The sequence below is a fragment of the Chlamydotis macqueenii genome, chromosome Z, assembly GCF_036417535.1.
Source record: "Chlamydotis macqueenii isolate bChlMac1 chromosome Z, bChlMac1.mat, whole genome shotgun sequence".
In the NCBI taxonomy this organism is placed as follows: domain Eukaryota; kingdom Metazoa; phylum Chordata; class Aves; order Otidiformes; family Otididae; genus Chlamydotis; species Chlamydotis macqueenii.
Genome location: NC_141593.1, coordinates 14,169,544 through 14,194,662, shown reverse-complemented (window position 1 = coordinate 14,194,662; position 25,119 = coordinate 14,169,544). Strand labels below are relative to the sequence as shown.

Sequence of the window (25,119 nt, the reverse complement as noted above, 5' to 3'; positions counted from 1 at the left end):
AAATGTATCTTTTTTCTTTATATTAACCCATCATGTTCACAGTGTCTGTAGTCCACAACAACAAGGAGTGGGAATAACATTAACATCCTAACATTTGTCAGCTGCCTGGAACAAATATGGCTCTTTCTCAGATTCAATAACAGCACCAGCAAAGATGCTTAGGTTTTCTTAGTAGTGAATAACAAGTCAGAGTGCAGAATAAACCACATTTTCTCTTGCTTGAAAAGCAGAAATAGACATATTCTTTCACATAAAATGAAGAAAAGACTATTTACCCTGTTTCTACAAGGCTTTTTTTTTGTGTCAACTCAGAAATTTTTTAAGCTATTCTGACAGGATGAATACTGCTAAATAGAGATTGCTTAATGAATGCAAGGGGAGATTATCAAAGTAGCCAGACAAAGTATGAAATGACAACAAAAATGCTTATCATCTCTTATATTCACCCATACGGTCATTTAAAAATTATCTTATTCAATCAACCTACTTATGTTGACTATTCAGGGTTTTACACACTCGTATTACAGTAAAAATGAGTTTTTACACCTGTCAGCCATGAGGACTAACGAAGTTGAGAATAATGTGGATCCACTGCATTCTCAGGTAACAAGAAGAGAATTGGGAATTCAGCTGCAAACAACTGGAAGGGCTTTGCTGCCCAGATGTGACTGATGGCGACATTTAAAGCCATGAGAGCTACAAATATGGGATGGCAGCCAGGATTTGTTCTGAAAAACTTCTATTAATAGAAATGGGCAGTAAGAAGGAGGAAGGGACCAAACCTCAGAGGCAGAATCGACTGAAAAACTTCAAATGTTTAAACAATAGTCATTCTTCTGTTCAAAGCCTCATTTTGAATTCATTAACAACAGATTTAGAGTCGCCTTTAAATAAATCAGATATAATAGGAAAATCACAGAGAGACAATGCCCCACTAAGCCATTTTTTCCTTTAATTTTCTGAGTGGAATGTACTTTATGTAATTTAGAGAAAAAGGTCCTGTTACTCCTTTGTTATTCACATGATTAAAATAGATGCCAAGGACATATGAAAAGGTAAAGTATCTGACTGTTAAAATGACAAAGAATAACAGTGCATGTTTACCATTACAATGCTAATTTTTAAGAGAATAAAAACAATGGGAAGTCTTTTTTAACAATGAAATTGATTTTGAGTGCTGAAGCGACATTACTACTGTCTAAATTACTCTGTTTTTCTGTTCCATAGAAGCAAAGGTGTCACTATTCATCCATGCTGTTATAGCTGCAGACTGGAGAGAACACAATACGTGATGAACAGATAGTATGATTTCAATTTTCCTTCTCTTCATGGCATCTTCAGTGAGCTGTGAATAAAGGTGCAAAGACGGTATTTTTCAGTATCTTGGCACTGCCTTTCATTTTCATTGTACCTGGTCTCTCTTAAGATTTTAAAGTATTCAATTCCTGGAATCCACTTTCTTTGACAGTCCAGACTTGTTATGTGTAGGGATTTCAGTAATTTGACTAAAAATGTGATTTTTAATTTTACTCTTTTTAAATAGGAACAAAAGATTGTATGGATGCTCTGATTTTTACTTACAGGCTGCCATTGTTTATAACTTAGTTAAAATCAGTAAAAGGGCGGGTTCAAGCTAAACCACAGTAAGCTGCTCTCCAATCAAGATAAACGAAGAGTTTGCTGTTTTTTATTAAACTCTTCCCAACCAGATACATAGACCATAGACCAATGCTGACATTTCAAACCACTGAAGAGCTGCAAAAAGCTCTTTTATTGTAAGTCAAATCTTCCACATAAATATTTCTTCAAGTTGCTGTAGAAATGTTTCCTACTTTCTGTCCCATTCTTCCTCTCTTATCCCACTTCCCTCCAAATTATTTACGCTTGTGTTTCCACAGGTTCACAGAGACTCCGCTAGAGTTCATTAGAAATGGAGGTAAACCTCTTCAAACATGATCAGTCTGAGACATGTTAGAGAGCACTGGTTTTTACAAAACAGATTATCCATAGTTTGAAAATCCACACTATGAAGAATCTTACCTTGGGTATTTAAAAAACCAAAATAAGGTGACTCAAAAGCTCTAATTACTTTTGGAAGCAAAGGTCAGTAAGTTTCCAGTCAGTGCAGAGAGGGACATTTACAGTTCTGCAGTAAAGTAGAAAGCATTACTGAGAGACCTGGAATGACATCAAATAGTTTAGGCATTATTATACATAATCATACATTTTAAAATGACAGGGTTTTGCAGGCATTTGTTTTATTTTGCTCTAAGCTACAACCAACGCTTTAGAGACTGGAAGAGATCAACAACAATATTAACGACATGTTTAACCTTTCAAAAAGCTGTATCTCAGAAAAGATAGAATACACAGTGGAGAGGATAAAAATTCAGCAGCAGTTTTCCAAGTAACCAGTGCAATCCATTAATAACTTTGACACTTAAACTGATTTAATCCAATCATGTTGATAAAAACATTCATTACTCCTTACTTTAATGATCTTTAGAAATACTAAATTTTTTAACTGTAATTTCTGCCCATTCTTTGAAGATTATCTAAAGTAACATCTTCCATGTTTATGTCATTAGTGGGTTTTCTGTCTTTGTATCCAAAAGATGGAGTAGTCTTTTTTTTTTTTTGCCCTCATGTTTACTAATACCAGTGATTTTGGAAGGGGCAGATTAGCATCCCAACAGTCAGGAATTAATACTGCAAAAATTAAACCTGTCTCAGTGACTGTTTGCTTACTCCTCCCTCTTTTTCGTGTACTGCTTGATTCAGATTCAACACCTCCCCTGAGGTAAACCACCTGTTCATATTTCCACAGTCAAACCCCACCTTAAGAGCTATTTCTATTGCAAAAAGTGAGTAAGCAAAATTTTCTTTATTTAAATACCTCAGAAATATCCACTCATTTCCCCATAAATTGTTCCTTTATTTTGTGCCTGAAGGAAGAGTTTTTCTTCATACTTGCTCTGGAAATTTGGACAGAAAGAGAAAAGAGGGTTATTCTTAGTTGTTCCCTGCATTTTTATTCCCACAGCCAGTTGTTATAGAAGATGTTGAGCAAGAACACCAGCTACCACACCTGACTCTCCTAGGAATTCAGGGTGAACTGATAATTGGTGCTGGCTCAGGTGTGGCTGTCTCCAGGCTCTATTTTTGACAGACCTATCAGTGAACTTCCACACACGTATCAAAAACTTTAGATAAAAAAAAAAAAAACAAAAAAAAAAACAGGCAAGAAGAACTCAAAAGATCAGCCTTGTTGTAGCAGTTCAATCCCGCAGAGCTTTATCAGGTTCATTCAGGTTGATCTGGAGGCAGTAATGCAAATGCTCTGTTAATGTCAACATTTAAGATGCTTCTCCAAAGACAGTTTGGTTGGGAATGAGAATGGAAGATACTACTTTAGATCATCCTCAAAGGACAATAAAAAATTATTGCCAAAAAATTACGGATCTCTGAGGCACATTCAAGTAAGAAGCAATTTTTTTTTTCCTTAAAATGTGAGCAACCCGTTGCAAAAGCAGAAGTTTAGGAGGGGCAGGCAAGCCTGCCAGGGGAGCCGGCTGGAGACGGCCTCGGCCCCAGGGGAGCGGACGCCCACCGCCCACCCCCCCCCGACCCAGCCCCGGGGGTCCCCAAGGCTCCGGGCCGCGCAGGGGCACAGGTGCCAGCCAGCCCCCCCCCCCCGAGCCACCCCGGCAGCGGGGTGCTGGGCCATGAGATAAGCTCTGCTGGCTGCCTCCGCCTCATGGGGGACAATGAGGTGGCCCGGTATCTCGCCCGCCCAGGGGGGGTTGGCGGGTACGAGGGGCAGGTGCGGGCGCGGCTCCGCCCAGGGCCTGGGCCGGGACTTTGCTCCCTCCTCCAGCCCCCCTCCCCCGTTCCTCCCGGTGTTATTTAGGGCGGGTTCGCCCTCCCCACCGCAGGCTGCTCAGAGGGGAGAGGGCGGTGCTGGCCGGGGAGCCCCGGCCGGTATCTCACAGGACGCGGTCCGGTGTCGCAGGGGGGGGGCCCGGGGCAGCGCCCGGGCTCGGCGGGGCGGGGGGAGGCGGGGCCAGGGCTGGAGCGGGAGCGGGAGCGGTCGGCGGCGGGGCCAGGGCTGGAGCGGGAGCGGTCGGCGGCGGGAGAGCGGCAGGGGCAGCATGGCTTCCTCGCAAGGGAAGAACGACCTGCGGTTCGCCGACTGGATGGCGGCTCTGCCCGGCAGCATCCACCGCACCCCGCTCACCAACCTGGCCATCCCGGGTAGGTGCTCCCCGCGGGGGAGGCGAGGGGGGAGAGCGGGGCGTTCGGCGGGTTTGAGCTCTGCCTACCGCCCGGGGTGGCTGGTGGGGGGGGGGTGCACGGGATGGGTCCGCTGTTCGTGCGGGGAAAGTGGTGTGTCCCCGCAGCGCTCTGCGGGAGCGACAGCCTGTGTGCCGGACCTCGCGCACCGGCAAAATTCTGACAGTTTCCTCTGAAACTTGCGTGGCGGGGTCGGGGGGAGCCGGGGCAGGATGCGGGGCTGCCTTGAGGGCGAGCATCCCGCTCCTCTCTGCGGGTTCGTTGCTTGTCGCCTTCAGAAAAGGATCGACCTCCACGATAACTTAAGCAAGACGAGACATGGCAGGTCACGGTGCTCTGATTACGAACTCTTTCTTTCCTGCTTTCTCTCTGGGTTTTTTTTTTTTTTTTGTAAGATTATTTTGCAGAATACATGTCAGAATCCAAAGCAGTAACGGATTCGGATGATGCCTGGTTTGAGGGACCACCTCATTTTGCAAGACCTCTTTAGCAGCATCCCGTCCTCTCTGAGGTATCTGCAGGAATTAGGTTTCAGAGATGCTGAAGCTGTGATATGTCTTCAGCTCCTTATGAGAAATGTTCACTTCTTGCTAGTTTTGTGTAGCAGCTGCTTGTGTTACAGCATTTTTTCTAATACTGGTCAAAGACACTTTTTTTTTTTAAGACAAAGTAATTGCAGCAGTTACTTTCTAGAATGTCTTCTACAGTTTCATTTAAACACATACATGCCCTTATAAAATCATGCGTCTCTTAGTTTCTTACAGTTTACACAAGCTGTGTCTCATATTTTACTTCCTATGCTTTTTTTTTGCCATTGTTTGAATATATCCTGTATAAAACTTGTCCTTCTGAGGCATAGGAATACTGCATCTGTGACTGTGATGCCAAATTATGATGGAGCTGTAAAAGCTTTTGGTGTTAGTAACTTTTCATTAACCCACAAGCTGTGGAATGTTCTTGCAGAATATTGTCTACAATGACAAATGAGTCAGTTTGCAATTCACTGCACCTTTACAGGTTAAATGTATTGTTTTAGAGACTTTTTTTTGGTTTTGAGGAGATCATAATCAAACTTGCTTCCAGGTGCAAGAAATTGCCTTTGGTAGGCATCACCTTTAACTGGCTTCCTTGACTGAGGCATCATGAGGCAGTTACTGGTGCATCTATCTCTCTGAGATCTCTTGGTTACTTTTTCATAACTTGTAGGACAGCCTTTCACAGTGGACATTTTTCAGAGCTTTGTCAGTAATAATATAATCTTTCACAATTTGGTAATTTGTTTAAATTAAAAAAAAAAAAACCTACTGTGGGCTGTAAATGCCAGTTAAACCTAGTACAGTATTAAGCAGTGGCCAAGTTCTGCCGCCTGTAAGTGTGGAGATTGATCCCTTATGTTGGCAGAAGGGTTTTGTTCATCTAATGGCAGTGTACTCAGTATTGCTTTTTGTGAAATTAGTAGCTAAATTTTTACGACTTGAGTGGCATAGTGTTAAGACCTTTGAATTTTGCCCTTCTGTTGTTACAAATTGAAACAAACCTCACTTATCTGCCTGTCTCACTTCTAAAATGCCAGCTTTGGCACATAGAGCCTTATGGGGTGGGGGGGGGCGGGGGGCAATATATTTCATATTGATTTGTCCATTAGGGAGCCTGGCACACAGGCTATAGGTATCAGTGCAGTTTAAATAGTATCTTCTAACAGTAGATTTATTATTATACTTGATATACAATGTGGAAACACAATATTAGTACAAAGGCAAATATGGCACTGGTTTCATTGTTTAAGAAGAAACAACCTTTGAGACATGAATAATGTTTATTTGGAAGCTTCCCCCCGTATGACCACAGCTGAACGTTAATACTATGTGTGTGTAATAGCTATTAACATAGAACTGCTATTGAAGTAGTTAATGCAAGGAATGTGTAGAATCAAAAACCTTGTATGTCAAATTTTCATAGTTTTAACTTGTGAATTTTTCACTGTTTTGGAAACTAATGTGTAATTACTAATGTATTCATAGAATTACTACAATATCTTGTAAATGGCATTCTGTTACATTGCTTTTTTTTTTTTTTTTTACTTACCAAGACAAATTAACATACTTTTTTTTTTTATTATTTTTTTTCTAGCAGGAGGTAAACTTCCCCTGCACAGTAGGAATACAGAGTTCAACCTTAATTTCGTAGCATAAAATTCAGTTCCTGGAGCAAGAGTAACAGCCCGATGCTAGTGTTGAAGAAAACAAACTATTAGCTAGTTAGAATGAATTTTCCAAATGAATATGTCCTCATTTATTCAATACAGAGGATGTTCCACCGTATTAGGGGAAAAATGTTGTTTTAATAGAAATCATTGGTACATTTCTCTTTGTTTAGAAGGAGCACTTGGAATTGAGATTATAGACCACATTGTCTTTGCATAGATTTACATGTAATATTTTAACTATTGCCACGAGAAGCACAAAAGCCATAGTATTCTGTCATGGTTGTATTTAAACAGTACTATTGAAGGTGTGTTATGTTCATACTATGTTTAAAAACATGTTTATATGACAAATAAGAAGTTGTTAAGCTTATGCAGGCACAAATTTATATTATTTATCACCACTTACGCTTCCATAGTCAGTACTGGATTTTGTTAGTGTTCCAGTAAATTCATTTACTTGTTTCATTCTCTGCAGTTCAGTCCGGGTACTTCTCTGTTCCTAAGACCAGGAATCCAGTAGATGCAGCAGAAATCCCTAATATAACTTGCGTCAGCTTTGTCAATTGTAAACTTTTTATTTGAATTTCTTCCAAATACAAGGATGATATGTTACACCATGGTGTTTTCTGCTTTCGTTGTGCCATCTATGTCTTGTGTTCTCTTGCACTGGAAATGGCAGATTTTCCTCAAGTGAAGGATACCAGTAGCAAATAATAATATATGCTCTTTGGAAACAAAATAATCTCTTAGCTTCCAGAAAATACCACGCATATTTAATCTTCTATTGCTATGACAATTAGAACAACGAAAGGATATATTCTTAGGATTCCAGCCCAAGGTGTATGTCTCCTGATGTCTGTAAACTGCTTCTTATGTTAAGAGATCTGCCTGGCTCAAGTCAGAACAGTTTGGTGGAGGATTGTAGATTTTTGTTGTTGTGGGGAGGGAGAGGTCTTCTGGTAGTTGTAGTTTTGTTCAATGCCTGTGCCTCTTTGACTAGGACAAATAATATTTTTTTTGTAGATAATGTACATTTACAGAACTGAAATCTTTCTGCCCCCAAGCTGAGGCTAGAAGGTGATGTACAGAGTCTGTATATTCTGCTGTGTTAATGCCTCCTTCTTAATCTGGGTTGAGGATACAAGCTACGTGCAATGCAGTAAATAGACATCAGTAGGCAGCATTTCCTTATGGATTGACCCACTTACTGATCAATTAACTCTTATTGACAATCTGTAAATATGTATCTAGTTTTATATCAACCTGAATGTCCTGGTTTCAGCTGGGATGGAGTTAATGTTCCTCTCAGTAGCTGCCATGTTTTGGATGTTATGAGGGGTTGCTAAAGAGAGCAAGGACACTGTCCTGATTCCCAGGTTTGGCTAATGTGCAGGAAGCTGGGAAGGATACAGACACAACAATTGACCCAAACTGGCCAAAGAGCACTCCATGCCATAAACATCATGCTCAGTATATAAGTGGGGGCTGGCTGGGGGGGTGTCTCCCCTTCTCCTTTGCTGGCTGCTCGGTTTCGTTTCCGTGATCGCTGCTCAGGATGGGCTGTTATCAGTCATTGGGACATTGGGTGGTGAGAAATTGTGCCTCGTGGATTTTGTATATTTAAGTATCCTTATATTCAGTTATTGTTGTAACTTTCCTGTGCTATTCCAGTAAACTGTGTTCATCTCAACCCACGAGTTCTTCTTTCTTCACAATTCTCTCCCCCATCTTGCTGGGGAGGGGGAGGTAGAGTGAGAAACTGTGTTGTGACTAGAGCTAAACTACAACACTGAGGGTTTTTTTTGGTTTTGTTTTTTTTTTTTTTACAAATAGGTGTAATACATGTTGCCTTTTCCCCTGGTGATAATTTTAGACTTCTCAGAGGCTTGGAATAATAAATTATGATGAAAAAAAAAAAAGTATTTTCCTTCCCAAGTAACTAATCCCTACATCAAAACTGGTGCTAGCCTAAGATCTACCATATCAGCAATCCTCATGTGTGCTAGGGACATGTCTCTCCTTCATATAGTGTAGATAAAATCTTCTGAATGAATTTGAGACCCAAAATATTCCTTGAGTGTGTAATTTTGAGAGTTGGGACTTCTCAGGCTTGTCTTTCATAGGAGGATTTTCCGCTTTCTTTAAGCGGATGAGACCTTTGGCCTCAGCATGTGCTCTTGTTGCTGGAGGATTAATATAATTGAGTGAAAATTATTTTCACAGTGATACCAGCTTGGCAGCTATATTTGCTTAAGGTAGTTGCTTAAGAGGAATGCACTGGACCTGACTGGCTTCTTTTGTTTCTCAGATGAGATTTTTTTTTTTTATTTTGACCTATAAAATTCTTTGTCCATCAGCCAGAAAGCAATTACTAGACACAGCAGAGCTGAAGTTGGCTCATTTTAAATAAGAAGCTGTTGGCAGGTGGAATTTTCTTATGCTACCTGTCTTTAGAAGGAGGTTCACTTCTCATTCTGAGCCCCATGGGGAAATTCTTTCATCTTAAAAATGGCTAGAAATACTTCCTTGTTTGTTACATAGATACAGAACATTTCCACTGTTTAAATGTTACTAGGGAGCTCTTTAATATTGAGCTTGTATAGCCAATACACCAGATGCTCTTAGAGGGAAGAGTGATTGTCTTTGGGAAGTGCCTGGAACCCGTTTCATCCTTGTCCATCCACTAGCACTCAATGGACTACCTCCACTTTGCTTCCCAGGGCCTGGCTCTATACAAAATTATCTCTTCCTAGAACTGTAAACTGATAATGCAGGTAAACTTCCAAATAAACCTACAATGCAGGTTACCCACTTAGCTTTTGACATGCATGTAAGGATCTAGAAGAATTGCTTCTTTTTCCAGTGCACCCCGTACTCTATCTCGGTGTTCTTCTACCTGAAATAAGTACTTTATGCTTTATTTTCTGCTCAGAAAAGGAGTGAAGGTCTTCATAACTGACCTTCCTAACTGCTGTAGGATAGCTCTCTTCTTCTTTATAGATGGTCTCATTTTTTACATCACTCTTATCGATAAATCAGTCTCTTACTGGCCCTGCACATGCTAATATGTCATTTTCAGCTGTTTCAAAAATATTTAACTGTGATAGCTTCCTGTGGCATTTGCTATTATTTTCTCCTGCCGTGGCACGTTTCTAGCATGCACAGAATGATGCTGTTTGGTTCTTCGTACTGCCATAAAAATCAAACAGTTCAAGACGTTCAGTTACTTGCCCATCTGCTACAAGGAGTAATTTGAAACCACTTTTGCTTGGTTTCCCAACAGGAGCTATTTATTTGATCCAGCAATCTCTGTCCACTCCATCTCCTGCGGCTTAGTTCCAGCAGAGCTGGCTGCTTCTCTGACCAGCCTTGCATCTTGCCACCATGGCAGGTGTGGCAGAGGGAACAGCTTTATTGCCATCTGGAGTTGTTCCTCTTTCCACCTCACTGAATTTCTGTTTCATTTCATCTCTTGGCTGAGAACTTCTTAACTATTGTGTGTATCCAAACTGCAAGTATTCTGCGTGTCTTCCTGACAATTTTTAACTTTGTATTTGGTATGTGTTTTATGCTTGGTAACTTTCTACAGTTCTTACTATAGCACAACCTGTGCTGCGTCACATTCAACTGTGTAAGTGAGTAAAAATACAAGTGCAAAGTAGATGAAGTTCTGGAGACTTTAAGCCCCCTAAGAGGGCTATGCAATCTCTTCTACTGTTCTGCATAGAGCTATTGATTAAAATTTTAGCAACTTAATTAGAAATTATTGTATATCATTAATAAATACTTTTCAGATTTAGTAAACAAATTTGTGTTTAATGGTTCTGCTTTTGAAAGAGCAGCCAGTTCCAGGGAGGATAATCTCCATGCCCATCTTGACCTTTCTGCAGAGTAGGTACAAATTATAGGTCCTTAGTTTGTGAACAGATCTGCTTGTGTAGTCCTTACAATAAAGCAATGGGACACTGCAAAAAATGTCATTTGGAGGAAAGATGGTTCAAAATCTGAAAATCTGAGTTTTTATATAACTTTCTGCAAAGTTGAATGGTTTTTTGTTTGACCTACTGTAGCATACCTTGGTTTAACCTTGTCTTTTGCATTATTTTGAACAGCTGTGTAGTATCAGCTGATAACAATACAGAAATACTGAAAAGCTGGGGTAATGTGAACAAATGCAATGAAACACTTCTTTTCCCTTCTCAAGTAGCCTGACAGAAATGGGAATCACTAGTGATTTTCTCTGGGGGACACCCATCTACAAGAAGGGATGGAAAGAACATCTGGGGAACTACAGGCCTGTCAGCTTGACCTTGGTACCGGGGAAGGTCATGGACCAGATCACCATGAGTGCTGTCACATGGCACATACAAGACAGCCAGGGGATTTATGAGTTTATGAAAGGCAGGTCCTGTTTGACTAATCTCATCTCCTCTATGATAAGGTGACCCCCTTAGTGGATGAGGGAAAGGCTGTGGATGTAGTCTACCTGGGCTTTAGTAAAGCCTTTGACACCATTTCCCACAGCATTCTCCTGGAGAAACTGTCTGCTCATGATTTGGACAGGTCTACTCTTTGCTGGGTAAAAAAACTGACTGGATGACTGAGCTCAGAGAGTGGTGGTGAACAGAGTTAAATCCAATTGGCAGCCAGTCACAAGTGGTGTTCCCCAGGGCTCAGTACTGGGGCCAGTTTATCAATGATGTGGATGAGGGGATTGAGTGCCCCCTCAGTAAGTTTACAGACAACACCAAGTTGGGCAGGGTTTTTGATCCCCTTGAGGGTAGGAAGGCTCTACAGAGGCATTTGGACAGGCTGGATTGGTGGGCTGAGGCCAGTTGTGTGAGATTCAGCAAGGCTAATTGCCAGGTCCTGCACTTGGGTCATAACAACGCCATGCAGTACTACAGGCTTGAGGAAGAGTCGCTGGAAAGCTGTCTGGCGGAAAAGAGCCTGATGCTGTTCGTTGACAGCCAGCTGAAGATAGTTGTCAGCATGCCAAGAAGACCAGTAGCATCCTGGCTTGTATCAGAAACAGTGTGGCCACCAGGAGTAGGGAAGTGAGTGTCCCCCTGTACTCAGCACTGATGAGGATGCACCTTAAATACTTGGTTCAGTTTTGGGCCCCTTGCTGCAAGAATCATAGAATGATTTGGGTTGGAAGGGACCTTTAAAGATCACCTAGTCCAACCCCTCTGCAAGAAGCAGGGACATCTCCAAGCAGATCAGGTTGCTCAGAGCCCCGTCCAACCTGGCCTTGAATGTTTCCAGGGATGGGGCACCCACCACCTCTCTGGGCAACCAGTGCCAGTGTTCCACCACCCTCATTGTGGAAAAAAATTCCTTCCTAAAAAAATATCTAGTCTAAACCTACCCTCTTTTAGTTTAAGACTGTTACTACTTGTCCTATCACAACAGACACTGCTAAAGAGTTTATCCTCATCTTTCTCATAAGCCCCCTTTTAGGTACCGGAAGACCGGAATAAGCCTTCTCTTCTCCAGGCTGAACAGCCCCAACTCCCTCAGCCTGTCATCAGAGGAGAGGTGCTCCAGCCTTCTCATCTTTGTGGCCCTTCTCTGGACTCTCTCCAACAGGTCCATGTCCTTCTTTTGGGGCTCCAGAACTGGACACAGTACTGCAGATGAGGTCTCATGAGAGCAGAGTAGAAGGGCAGAACCACCTCCCTAGACCTGCTGGCTGCGCTTCTTTTGATGCAGTTGGTTGTCTTGGCTGCAAGCACACATTGCTGCCTCGTGTCGAGCTTTTTGTCCTCCGGTATCTCCAGGTATTCCTTGGCAGGGCTGCTCTCAATCCCTTCGTCTCCCAGCCTGTATTGATACTAGGTTGCCCCAACCCAGGTACAGAACCTTGCACTTAGTCTTATTGAACCTCATGAGCTTTGCATGAGCCACTTCTTGAGCTTTTCCAGGTCCCTCTGAGTGACATCCTGTCCCTCAGGCATGTTGACTGTATCGCTGAGCTTGGTATAATCTGGTGAGTTGCTGAGGGTGCACTTGATCCCATTATATGTAACTGATGAAGACATTAAACAGTACTGGTCCCAGTTTGGACCCTTGAGGGACACCACTTGTCACTGACCTTCATCTGGATATGGAGCCATTAGTCAATGGCTCCATTAGTCAACTAATCCATCCAACTAATTAATCGTCCACCGAACAGTCCACCCATCAAATGCATCTCTGTCCAATTTGGAGAAAAGGATATTGTGGGGGACTGTGTCAAAGGCCTTACAGAAGTTGAGACAGATGATATCTGTAGCTCTTCCCTTGTCCGCTGATGTAGTCACTCCATCAGAGAAGGCCACTAGGTTGGTCAGGCAGGACTTGCCCTTGGTGGAGCCATGCTGGCTGTCTCAAATCACCTCCCTGTCCTCCAGGTGCCTCAGTATAGCTGTATATTCAGGTTTCTCAGGGGTTCTCAGGTCTCTTGCAGTGGGAAGGACTTTGCTTTTCCAGTCCATGTCTTGGGATGGGGTGAAAGACATTGAGGTGCTAGAGCGTGTCCAAAGAGGAGCAATGAAGGTGCTGAAAGTTCTAGAGAACAAGTCTTAGGAGGAAAGGCTGAGGGAACTGAGGTTTAGTCTGGACAAAAGGAGACTGAAGGAAAACCTTATTGCTCTCTACAACTTCCTGAAAGGAGGTTTTAGCGAGGTCTGTGTTGGTCTCTTTTCCCCAGTAACAAGTGATAGGTTGAGAGGAAGTGGCCTCAAGTCACTCCAGGGGAGGTTTTGATTGGATAGTAGGAAAAATTTATTCACTGAAAGGATTGTCAAGCATTGGAACAGGCTGCCCAGGGAAGTGTTGGAGTCACTATCCCTGGAGGTAATGAAAAACCGTGTAGATGTGGCACTTCAGTGACATGATTTAGTGGTGGACTTGGTGCTGTTAGGTTAATGGCTGGACTCAATCTCAAAGTTGTTTTCCAACGTAGGTGATTCTATGCTTCGATGATGTCAGTGGTGCAGAATTTGTGCACTTTCATGTATTTATGCTTCTGGTAGAAAACTGTACCAGTGCTGCATATATTTGCACAGCTAGACCACCTGAGGTCATATTTCACATTTTTATAGTAAGGTTTCACTTTCCTTATTGGATATAGATAGGTAGCAAAGAAGTAGTTTGTTTTAAGAAGTGGTTGATTAATCTGGATTTCTGAAAACTTTTTTTTTTGTTTTTCTACCATTGGCTACATGGAAGAACAGCTACACTACAAAAATACAAATTTCAGTTCATAATACCAGTATGCCATCTGTCCAGAATGCTTGAGGCAAAGCTGAATGTCTGTCTTCCCTTGTAGAGTAGTTCCTGGTAGATGGAGACAAAATGTTGAAAGGTGCTGAGTGCTGCCAGCTCCCTTGGAAGCTGAGGGTCCTGAGTCTTCCAGCAGCTCAAGTCCGGGTATCCAAATAGAATCTTCACTGTGATGTTCCTACTGTAGCAAAATGTTATAGCCACTTAGAAGTGTTTTTTTTTTTTCTTGCAGTGAAATGAAATATGTTGTTTCCTCTGTTTGAAAGTACAGATTTGGTCTTTTTCTGTCTGTTTTAAAACCACATCAGTTTTCACCATGATCTGATTTAAAACAAATCACTAGGACAGTTTTCAGATGCTTTTCTGCCTTCTAAAACATCTCTGTTCATATTAAATAAAGTTTGATCTTTGCCTAATCTAATCTCTTATCTGGTTAGGTTGCATACCTCTTGCTTGAATACTTCATCTTTGTATTTCGACTATGAAATAAAATATTGCAGAATAACTAGAGAAAGAGAAAAGTGAAGAAAAAGTGGATTTCCTTAGTCGTGGTTCCAGGCTTTTCTCCTCTCTGTGACATGTCAGATGTTTTAGATGATTGGAGATGTATAACGTGCTCCTGCTGCTACGAAGGGGGAAACCTGTCCAGAAAGTTTATTGGATTGTAAATTTTGCTTCTGGTTTAAAAAAGCCAGGATAAAGGGCACTGAACTAACTTGGCCTTTAAATAAGTTCTGTAGCTTTTTTCTTTTTTTTTTTTTTTTTTTTTTGCACAAAGCAAAACCTAGTGTGATGAATAGTATACATTTATGCTTTACTTTGTTGTTGTGCTATAATCAACAATGTATTTGTGTTTTGAGAGAAGATTTTTTTCAATATTTGGCATGTATTTATACTTCAGCAGTCATGCAACTTGGTTTTATAACTATGAAAGGCTGCTGAACTGGGACTTAAGGGAGAGTAGGAAAAATGTACAATATGAGTTGCATGGAATGCTACACAATCAAACTGTTGGATCAGGGCCTCAAAGTATATTGTTTGTTTTTAAGTCCTGGTGTTAAAACTTTGTATTCTTTAAAAATACATGCTTCAAACTAATCTGATGTTCATGCCAAAGCCGAATGACATGTTTGTACATCTTCTGAACCAGAGCATGACTGGAGTTGTCTTCTGATGTTTCACTCAGAAAGTGAAACATCAGAAGACATTAAAGAGTGGAAGAGAAACAGAGAAGTTTTAGTCACTTTCATTACTGTTATGTTGCTCTATGATCTTAAAGCTGTTAGTAATCTCTGCTGTGTTTTCTTCTTTGTAGACTGGGGCTGGTAATATCAAGAATCCTGGGTTGGCCTTCCTCTTAGGAGGAGAACTGGAACATCCCACTGACCCCTAGGCAATGTTTTGGGATAAGGGCTGTTTGTTTTACACTGCAAAGCTCACACAAGGTTTTGCTCTCCAGCCATGTCAATGCTACCCAGCAGTTGCTTTGTCAGCAGAGCAGAGGTTTGCGTAGGCAATGATTCTGGTCGCTACTGCAGGAATTGCAACGTTTGCTATTTTAGGATTAGTCTTACTTCTTTCTGTTGAAGCCCTTAAATTTTGCAAGACTGTTCTAATGATCTAGATCACGTTCACAAATACTGTCTCGAAGCAATATAAGCCGGGAAGGCAGCATTCTTAATATATATCCTGTGTGCAAATGCATGTTCCTGCTGTGTTCTCACTGCACTAAAAAAAAGTGCTTTTAGGTGATTGCATCATTGGATCTGCAGAACCTCTGCTCAGCAGGTGCACGCTGGAATTAGCTGTGCTCGCTGCTTGTGCGTAATGGGCCTCAGAGTACACCACAGTAGTCAGCAGTGTATTTTTTTGGTCAACAAACTGCGTGTTTAAATTCAGGATGGCTTAGGCTATGTGAGTATGTGAATCCAAGTCTGTAATTTTCTGTTTTGGGCAGTGTTTGTGGGTTGTTTATTTTTTTTTAATGCTTCAGCTTTTCCCCCAGTTGGTATAGCACTCTCACCATCTTCAGGATTGAAGTGGAGGTTTTTCCAGTGGCATGGAGATGCTCAGTTTTGATGAACTTAAAAGCATTGCTCAGTTGGACTTCTGGCTTGTCCTACTTCTGATGCAAAATGAACAGCCTTTACACTTCACAGTAGGAGAGGTTGCCTCGAAAGAATTCTGTCTGGGATGGCAATGGGGAGCACATGTATTTTGACCTTCTGGTCATGCTTCAAGGCTTATCTAGTAGTGCAGGCTCTTGCTGCGAGAGGGAGCTGGACTTGTGCCGGTAGTCAAGTGTTATTTAATGCATGTGCCTATTGAATGTTTTGAGAAACATTTTGTAAGTTGACAGTAAATAAGGAGAAATCAAGCCAGCTTCAGTAATTTTTGGATGTAGCTGTCTTATTGGGGGAAGCAAGCCAAGGAACACTGTGAGGGACATGAACAGTGCACGTACATATGAGTGCTGTTGCCTCTAGTGTGCAAGAGGCAGGAATCCCTTTAGAAATCACAATGTGGAATATGCAGAAAACCAGAATTTCTAAGATCAGTTTTGATGACCTGGCTATCAATGATGCAGTCTCTTCTGGCTTGAAGTGATGTGAATATGAACTGATCAGACACTGAATGTTTGAGACCTTGGGATGATGTGGTGATCATACTGGGGAGAAGGGGTTTGCTTTTCTGTCATTATGTATTTGGCCCTGTCATATCCTCCTGCTCTGCAGGGGTCAGAACAAGTTACTGAAAGGTTGGCTGACCTGGTCCACGTTACGATTTCAATTTGTAGCTAGCTGTTAATGTACTTTCTACACTGTGAAATTCTTGCAGTTTCCTTTGAGGCTGCATCCTTTCCAAGAGCAGAGATTACTTCTGGTTTTGTAAAGTGACTTCAGTTTTGCAGGAGAGGCCTGTTATTACACAAACAGATAAACATAACAAGGATTAAACTGAGCCAGGCTTATACAGCATGGGAGGTGCAAGGGTGGAGATGAAAGGCTGGAGTGAGAAGTGCTGTGCTGAAGGAGATGAAAGATGCAATTAATTTAGTGCCCTGGGTCTGACATCTTCTCTGGCCTATGTCTGGGAAAGGGCTTAAGGATGAGGTGAGAATAAAGGGATATTCCTCCCCACACACATCCCTTTACTCTTGTGGACTGTGGGTTTCTTGAGGCAAAAGGTTGCTTCCAAATTGCTATGTTGTATGACCCCTGATGGACTGCTTTTCCAGCGAGTGTCAGGGAGAGCTGTGTCCATTAGTCTGTAAATGGGGCTGGAGTAAGGACTTACCCTACTCCCCTGGGCTGCTGGAGAGTGCCAGGTTTGTAGGAGGCCATTGGGAGAGGGCTCAAGAGGGTTTGTGACACTGGGTCAGTGATGGGAGAATGGGACTGGAACAAGAGAAGACTGATACAAGTTTGGATCCCTGCTTCTGGGACTACTTAGGTTTTTGACACTGAATAAATACTGGATAGAGCAACAGAACCTGTGCTGGGGGCAGCGAATGCAGCCTGAACACTTTCTTTCCAACCGAGCATGAATGTTGGTCTTGTTTGTGTCTCCTGGGGACTGTGAATCTCACCTACCGCGGTGGAGTTGTAGGGGCCTGGCTGGAGGATGTCCTCTTCATTCTCCCAATGCTCAGTAGTTTCTGCCTGTTTACAATCCGTATAAATCAACATTTCGCTGCTCTAGAGGAAACATATCTTTCTGAAATGCATGCATTGTGCCACCTACCCTAGAGGAGCTAACATCTGTGGTGGCCTCTTTCCAGCTCAGCCTGCTTCTCAAGTAAGTCTTCAGGCAACAATAAGCCACCAGTGTAATTTTCAGGACTGGATTTTATCTTTCTTTGGCATTGCTTTCCCAGATGTGCCAAGAGAGATAAGGCTTCTTAATCTTTAAACCACCTTTCTAGGCTGTGAATTAGCTTGAATTTTATCGGAGGGGGAGGTGATGGTGTTTTGTTATCACTTTAAGATTTTAATAATAGGTGTTTTCATATGAATGATATTCAAAGCACTGATAAACAAACAAAATGCCGTGAAAGCAACTTCTTCGAGTCAAGTGAGAGATAATACCCTTTTCCTCTCAAAATTCCTGTTTTGTACAAGAGCGTGCTGTTCCTGGAACATAGAAGCCAAGGAGCTAAACACAATCCCTGTTGTTTTGCATTTTTCTTGAGGTGTCATTTCAACTCTGCCCTAAGTGTGGGATACAGGCCAGAGATACTTTGTTAGAGAATTTCTGAGGGAAGTAGAAATATGTTAGAAGTGTTCTTCTAACATGGAAATCATGTTTAAAAGTAAGTGAGGATTTTGGGTGAATCCCAAAATGGGGAGGATAGGTTAGAAATCATGTGTCTCTGTCTTAGATGATAATTTGTGAGCAATGTTTTAATCTAGGAGGCCAAGCAGTATGTTTTCAAAACTCCCACCAATTTAGGACAAACCAGGAAAGATCCAGGAAGGAGGGAAGGAAACATTATGCATGAAGTAAGCTTTTTGCATGAGTTCAGCCCAATTCACCTTGAAGTTTGGGTGTATTTCAGGTTAGTTTGCTTTTGGACAGTTTATTGGATAATGGAATTCACTGACTGCCAGGAGAAATTTTGATATTAGTCTCGCTGAGCCTGGTTTTCCACTGCCTTGTACCGTGTGTAAATGCAGATCTGTATGAAGTGTCACTAAATCAGAGTAGTGACTCTGTATTTTTACTTTGTGCACCATGCAGTGTGGAACTGAGTCTGTCTTGGTTAGCTCTTGATGAATAAATTTCTCTGAGCAGCTGAAGAAAGCAATGCTGATTAGATGATGGACTTAAATATGACCCTCTAAAATAACCAGTGCAACTCATTTGTCAGAAAAATGAGTACCAGCTTATGTTGCTTCCAGTCTTTAAGTGAACCATTACTAAATAGCTACATGAAAGAAAAAGTAATCTGTCTTCAAAGTGAAAAAACCACAAGCTTTACAATTCAATTTTATCCAAATCTTCCATTGTCTTTGATTATGACCTAAATATAGGTTAGGGAACAACTACAGAAAAGCAAGATTTGGGATTTTACTTACTGCATTTCAAAGTCAACTGACAGATGCATGTGATGACTAATAGTGCTAGATCAAGCCCTTGGTTTGTTATTGTAGTGAGTTAAGGAACATGCAGAAGATGAGGAAAGAGTATATAATCTAATCTTTTTGAGACAGTGCGCTACGGAAATACCACTTAAGTAATATTTTAGTTTTGGTCTGTATTATAATGATACTGGAGCCAACTGACCTTTCACAGACTTGCTCCTTTTTACTGTAAAATTAAGAAAGCACCTGAGGCTTTCAAATGTATTTCTAATAATATGTTTTAATATTAAGGCAGCAGTATTTCAAAACAAGCTAGCTTATTTTCAGAGTCTTAACATATCTTTTAAGATGTTCTTATAACTGAAGTCTAGAGAACTCTTGGGACAAGTAAAGGTTGTAATTTCTGTTGTTTGGTTTCTGTTTTTGTTTTGTTTTGTTTTTTTCTCACAGTTAAAATACAGTGATCTGTTCCTGGAATTACTATGGAATTAAGATATACATAGCAACAGAAAATATTCTCCAAGAGAGGGCTTTAAAATGTCAGTGATGTATTTGAGGCCGTGTGTGGTTGTTTCATGACAGCAGTATCAGTCTGTTTTCTGAAGCCTTGGAACACCAAGGCTCTTTATATCTCTTTTGAAAAGCTTCTTTGAAAAGACCAATCCTCTTGCTTTGGTCTGATCTTAGCTGGATATTCATGTCGTATTATGACTGTGGAACACTTTGAAATCAAGTGGTTTAAATGATACAGAGGTGCAAGGGGAGAACAGAAGAGCAGCTGTCAGAAACACTGCATAGATTTGTGTATCACATTAAAGGTAAGGATTTATGGAGTTTTTGGTGCCTGGACTGGGTGCTGAGAAGAGCAGTAAAGATGGAGATCCCTGTGTCATCACAGCGCAAGTGACCAGACTGGGTGACTTTGCTATTAGCCTAGCAACTTAGCAACTTATTAGCCTAGTGTAACTAAGAAACAATGTATTCTACTCTGACAGTGAATTAGTGTTGTTTAGTAGAAGACAAAGAGAGTATCCAAAGCTTCTCATGACAGCTGACACATTAGGTTTTGATGTCTTCTACATGAAACTTGTGTGGTTTGGACTTTGTCATACCAGCAAGGGAAGGAAACATTTCCCACAGGAAAGTAACACAAGTTCATTAGTCATTAGAGGGTATGATGGCAAACGGAGCACTGGATTGCCCAGCGCACGTCTGAGGTGGTCTCTGAAGAGACAGACCAGTTGGAGTGGAAACCAGGTCTTGTAAGCAGCTGTGGCAGATCCCCACAGGTTAGAGGATGAACTGCAGGAGATGAGGTTTCTGGCCTTATTTGAAAAGCAAAGAAACTGTTACAGCAGCTTCAGCTAAATGGGAGGACTGGAAGGTCTGCAGAGGAAGGGCTGGCCAGTTAGCAACAAATTCTGAGTTACATTAAGGGTTGCACATGCCATCCTTTGGAGTTACAAGCAAACACTGCCTTGCTGTTGCACTGAGTGTTTCCTGATGCCCCCTTTTCACCTTTCAGCAGGTGAACCATAGCCAGCTGTTTTTACCTGTGTCCTTCAATCACCTGAGCAAAGAACCAGAGTGTGGGGTTTGTTTTCTGCAGTGAAGGTCGTTGACCAAGTTGCCTATCACTGTGGTCTTAAATGTACACTAATGCGGAGTGGGACAAGGTGTGAGAAGCCTCCTCTGGCACTGTTTGAAAGCTTGAGGCACCACTAGTTTCATCTATGCACCCAAAATCCTGCGAGAGAGAGAATACAGTAAGTTAAGAGGCGAATAAATACACTGAAGGCTGGAGGGATGATGGCAAGCCATTTAGGTTATTACACTAAATACCTGCCTGCAGATTAGAGGGTGAGTGCTGCCAGACTTAGCTTCTTTGCAAAGTGATGCTTCAAAAAGCATCTAGAGCACAGCCCAGGAGTGATTTGCTGACAGATTTTCTTTCTAAGACTTGAGCAAAAGTGAAGGAAAACGTGTGTGCAGAAAGAGAGGGCACAGGTATTATGCTGCTATGGGAAAATAAGTGAAATTTTCAGTAACAGACCCCACATTTTACTGCTAAATGAAAGGATATACCCAGGCACTTTACCAGCTGCTGAGTTCATTTGTGGGCTCTGAAAAGACTACTTTACTTCTGTCATTCTTACGTGTGTTCCAAAAATATGTATGGCTGCAATATCCCTATCTATTAAATTTTGTCCCCAGGACCTCTGTTTGGAAAGAACTGTCTGTATACTGTTGCAGCCCAGGCCTTTCTTTAAAAAGTGTGAAAGTGACAGAATTTGCTGTGGAGAACTTTAAGTAAAATGAATGATAAACCATGCAGGAAAAAGGTTTCTTTGAGCTCCCAGCAGAATGGGGCTGTGTTCTGACAGTTCAGTGCTGAGATCAAGCTATTCTGCAGTATTGAGATATTCCACAAGTGCCAAGCTGGGATATTTAAAGTGAAAACTGTTGATGGAAGATTTTTTTTTTTTCACTCCCAAATTTGAATTGGGATATGGAATTGCTGAGGGCCTAAAATGATATTTGCCCCTAGGCCTGTGCCTGCTGTTACGTGCTGCTTGCTGCTGTCTTTGACAACGAATTCGTGTTGACTTTAGAGAAATAAGCTTCAAGTAATTTCTTTTGAGAGGGAGCTGATTAATGACTTTGGCAAAACCATAGGTTAGAACTTGTTTACTGTTGCCCTGTTATGTATACTTGCTAAAAAAAAAATAAATAATTAAAATAAAATATTGGTCATAGTGTTTGCACCCAATCAATCTGAACAGCTTTCAAGTGAAAACAGCACTGAATTGTTAACATTGGGTTCTAAGCAGGGTGTTTTTTGACTGTTGCAGTGTTTGGGTCCTGTTTGATGTAGTATTTTTCATTAATAACCTAGGTGAGAACAATCTCATTATGGAAATACGTGAGTAATAACAATTGAAAGAAGAAGTACATAAGGAAAAAGTGGCCCATACTGCAGCACTCTGCAATGAACTTAATTTGAATAAAAATAAACCAATAGACTGGGGCTGAACTGTAGAATTACTCAGAAGGCAGTTTTTTTTTTCAGAAGGGACATTTAAAACGTCGTAATTTGGGAAGAGACCTGGAGGGTAGCGGTGACTGGGGTGTTGACAGGTGAAGCAGCAGGGAAGAAATCAGCACTGCAGGCTTCAGCCACCTGCTCAGAAGTCTGATGGGTAGCGTAGAGATGGTAGTCTGGCGTGGCCACAAATGAGGTACAGTATTCATCGCTGCTGGAAATGCAGATAGAAATGGAAGCTGGAAGTGAAGTGACAAAGCCCTCTGAGATAGTGTGTCACTGTGAGGAGCAGTGAAGCACTGAGATGCAACTCTGGAAATGGGGCTGAAATCAGCAAGAGGTGACAAGAGCAGGAAAATACATTGGTGGTGGTTGTATTGTATAAAAAGCCTGGGCAAGCACTGGAAGAGTGGATTTTCTTACATGACCTGACTTGCTCTGAGATCTTCTCTGTATGGGGCATCTCAAACTCTGTCAAAATGCAGTGCTTCTTCTCAGTGAAGTTTTGTTCTTAGTAGCTCCATCTGGTGAAAAGCCAGGATCTGTGACCTAGGAGGCCCTCTCTCAATGGTTGTGTGTATGGCAGAGCCTAGACAATTGAATTACAGCATGATAATTATGTGGAAATTGCTCCTCATCAGGAAGCAAATTTCAAATTTTTTTTCTCTTACCAGTGAATTTTATTTTTATGCAAACAGGCCTGCTGGTAGGACTGCTTATGCTTACGAAACCTCTTACAAACCTGGAGAATGAGAACCACAGCTGAGTCTTTAACTAGTCATGGGTGTAATTCAGGTGAGAGTTAAATTCATGCCTTAATGCTTTGCTGGAATCAAGGCACATTCTGTCTTAGAAGAAAATCTAAAGCTGGGAAGATGTGAGGAAATACACTAAGAATTAAAGGCAATATTACTTTCCGAAGTGCAGTAATACTTCGAGGTTACAGTCCTCACTGCTCTGCCAGTACTTCAGCCTTAATCACGTGGAAGAACCTCTGCAAGATCCAGACAGAGAGAAAATTTTCCCCTCCATGGTGAGGTTCAGGGGTGCTAGTCGCATCCTGTGTTGCAGAAATACTTCCATGAAGCAAAGGTAAACCAGAGGTTTGGTGATGTGGAAAAAAATGGCTAGTGTCTCCTTTTCTGAAGTGTGTCTTGTAAAAATACATACTTTAAAATAATTCCTGTTAGTTTTTAATTCACACAGTTCCTGAATGTGTGTGTTAAAATGCTGTGATGCCTAGCAGGGAGCCCACGTGATATCATATTGCTCTCTTCCCCTTTAGAGAGGGATGCTAATTTTCTGAGCTGTTCCTGAGCTTGCAAAGGAAAGAAAGAACCAAGCCAAACCCCACACCATTACCACAGTATGGGTTACTCTGTTTGTACGACCTGAACATCCCTAGTGCAGCCCTCTTTTTACCCTCGTAAAGACATTGTGCCTTTCAAAGAGTATTTGAGGTTCAGGTACGTGGCAGTGCCATTATGTATAAAAGAATGTGTTTCTGACTGTGCTGTGCTCCATAATGACAGTTCTCTGGTTGCCCGAGAAGAGGCTATTGCTGTGTAATGTGTCGGAGTAGGATTTCAAAACCTGAGGAACCGCAAATGGTGAGGAATAGCTTCCCCTAGCCAAAGGGAGGAGAAGGAAGCTGGCAGCATCAGGAGAAGAGGCTGAGGTCTTTGCTGCTCCTGTGCGTTTCAGTCTTTCTCTTTGGAGATCAGTTGGAGATGATGTCCTGTAAACTGTTCCATGAGCTGTCCTTTTAAAGCTTCTAATGACACGTTTTATTCCGACACTAGAAATTACGAAATCCTGGGGAGACCATTTGCTACATGAAGACTGCGAGGAAGGCCAGCATTAGAGACCTTGTGAGATTCATATTTTTGATGGAACTGTCTCTTCCTACAGAGTATGAAAATGTTTGAGTCTGATTAAAGAATATGAGCAATGTTTTTTCAGGATTGCTCTCCAGGAGGAGCATAACTATCACAGCATGCTCTGGGGGTAGTCAAGAAGTGAAATATAAATGTCATTTTTTACTCCATATATATTCAACTTGGAATTAAACTGTGCGCAACCAATGAGGCTTTTAGCACAACTGATAGATTGGGAAGTGAAATCTGTTAAGTGAGATTAGAGTTCTTTCCAGAAAAAAACACTCCATATTAGCACAAGGTTTCAGCACTGCTGTAGAGTCTATTGAATGGAATTTTTCTGTGGCTTGAACCGATTTCTTCTGTACTATGCAACAGTCCAGCATAAACAACCATTACCTATTGTGGCCATAGAGGTCTATAAAGGGACCCTGATCTGAAATCCCCTAAGACTATTGTCTGTTTTCCAGTAGATTCCATATTGTCAGGAAAAGAACTTGGAAAGTAACAGATGCTTTTTTTTTTGATTAGCCATTGACAAAAGCCAATGAAAAAGGAATACTTAAATAGGCTTTTTCTCATTAGAAAGTAAAATAAATGTACTTCAGTCATGAGCCAATTTAGATGTACTAATTCAGTAATGGCAAGATATATCAAACCCAAAGGATTTATTTCAAACTAAAACGTTACGTTTAAATAGCCATATAAACAGCTGTACTGCCATCTCCCCGTGTTCTGCTTTCCAGCAGTGATCATATGCAGAGTTGTAGGGAAGAGCAAGAACAGAGGCAAGCAGATCTGCTGCTTCCCTTGTATGTTCTTGCAGTTTACAGCTACTAAAAATAGTGTAAGCTTTGCTTGTATTTCACTGAAATACTTGTGCATCTTCTAAATCTTCTGGTGATGCTGGATGGAGAGATGTGTGCTTTTTCAAGACCATGAAAAATGTTCAGCTAGTTCTGTTCAGAAGGCCTCTAAGATCAAAGTGGCTTTTTGTTCTGTGAGTTTTTGCAGGTCTTGAGGGTTTTCTAACTTCTGTCTGGGTCATTTTACAAATAGGACATTTATTGTAAAAGATTCATTTGCAGGGAGCTGAATGCCCCTGTACAGAATGCTATATTCCACTGAAACTCCCCATATTAAGCTCCTATTTTAAAGCTGTTTCAAAAATGAACAGATTTCTGGTTGAAAGCTTCATTTTCTGTAACATCTGTAATATAGATATTTAAAAAAACCCTTATGTTACATATTTCAGTTTTTGGTGAGTGTGGATTTAGATTAGAAGTAGGACTTGCAGGATGGAAACTCTTGACGAAAAGCCAACATGAGCTGGAAATACTTGACAAC

General features: G+C 41.4%; 1 protein-coding gene across 1 annotated transcript in view; it reads left to right on the top strand.

Annotated features, from left to right (window-relative positions):
- The first annotated feature begins 4,139 nt into the window (after positions 1–4,139).
- PLCXD3 (phosphatidylinositol specific phospholipase C X domain containing 3) overlaps positions 4,140–25,119 on the top strand; it is a 72,962-nt gene continuing 51,982 nt past the window's right edge. The window contains exon 1 of the mRNA XM_086770930.1: positions 4,140–4,254. Within this exon, the coding sequence (XP_086627056.1) occupies positions 4,152–4,254 (103 nt within the window). The 5' untranslated portion in view covers positions 4,140–4,151. The remainder of the gene's footprint in view (positions 4,255–25,119) is intronic.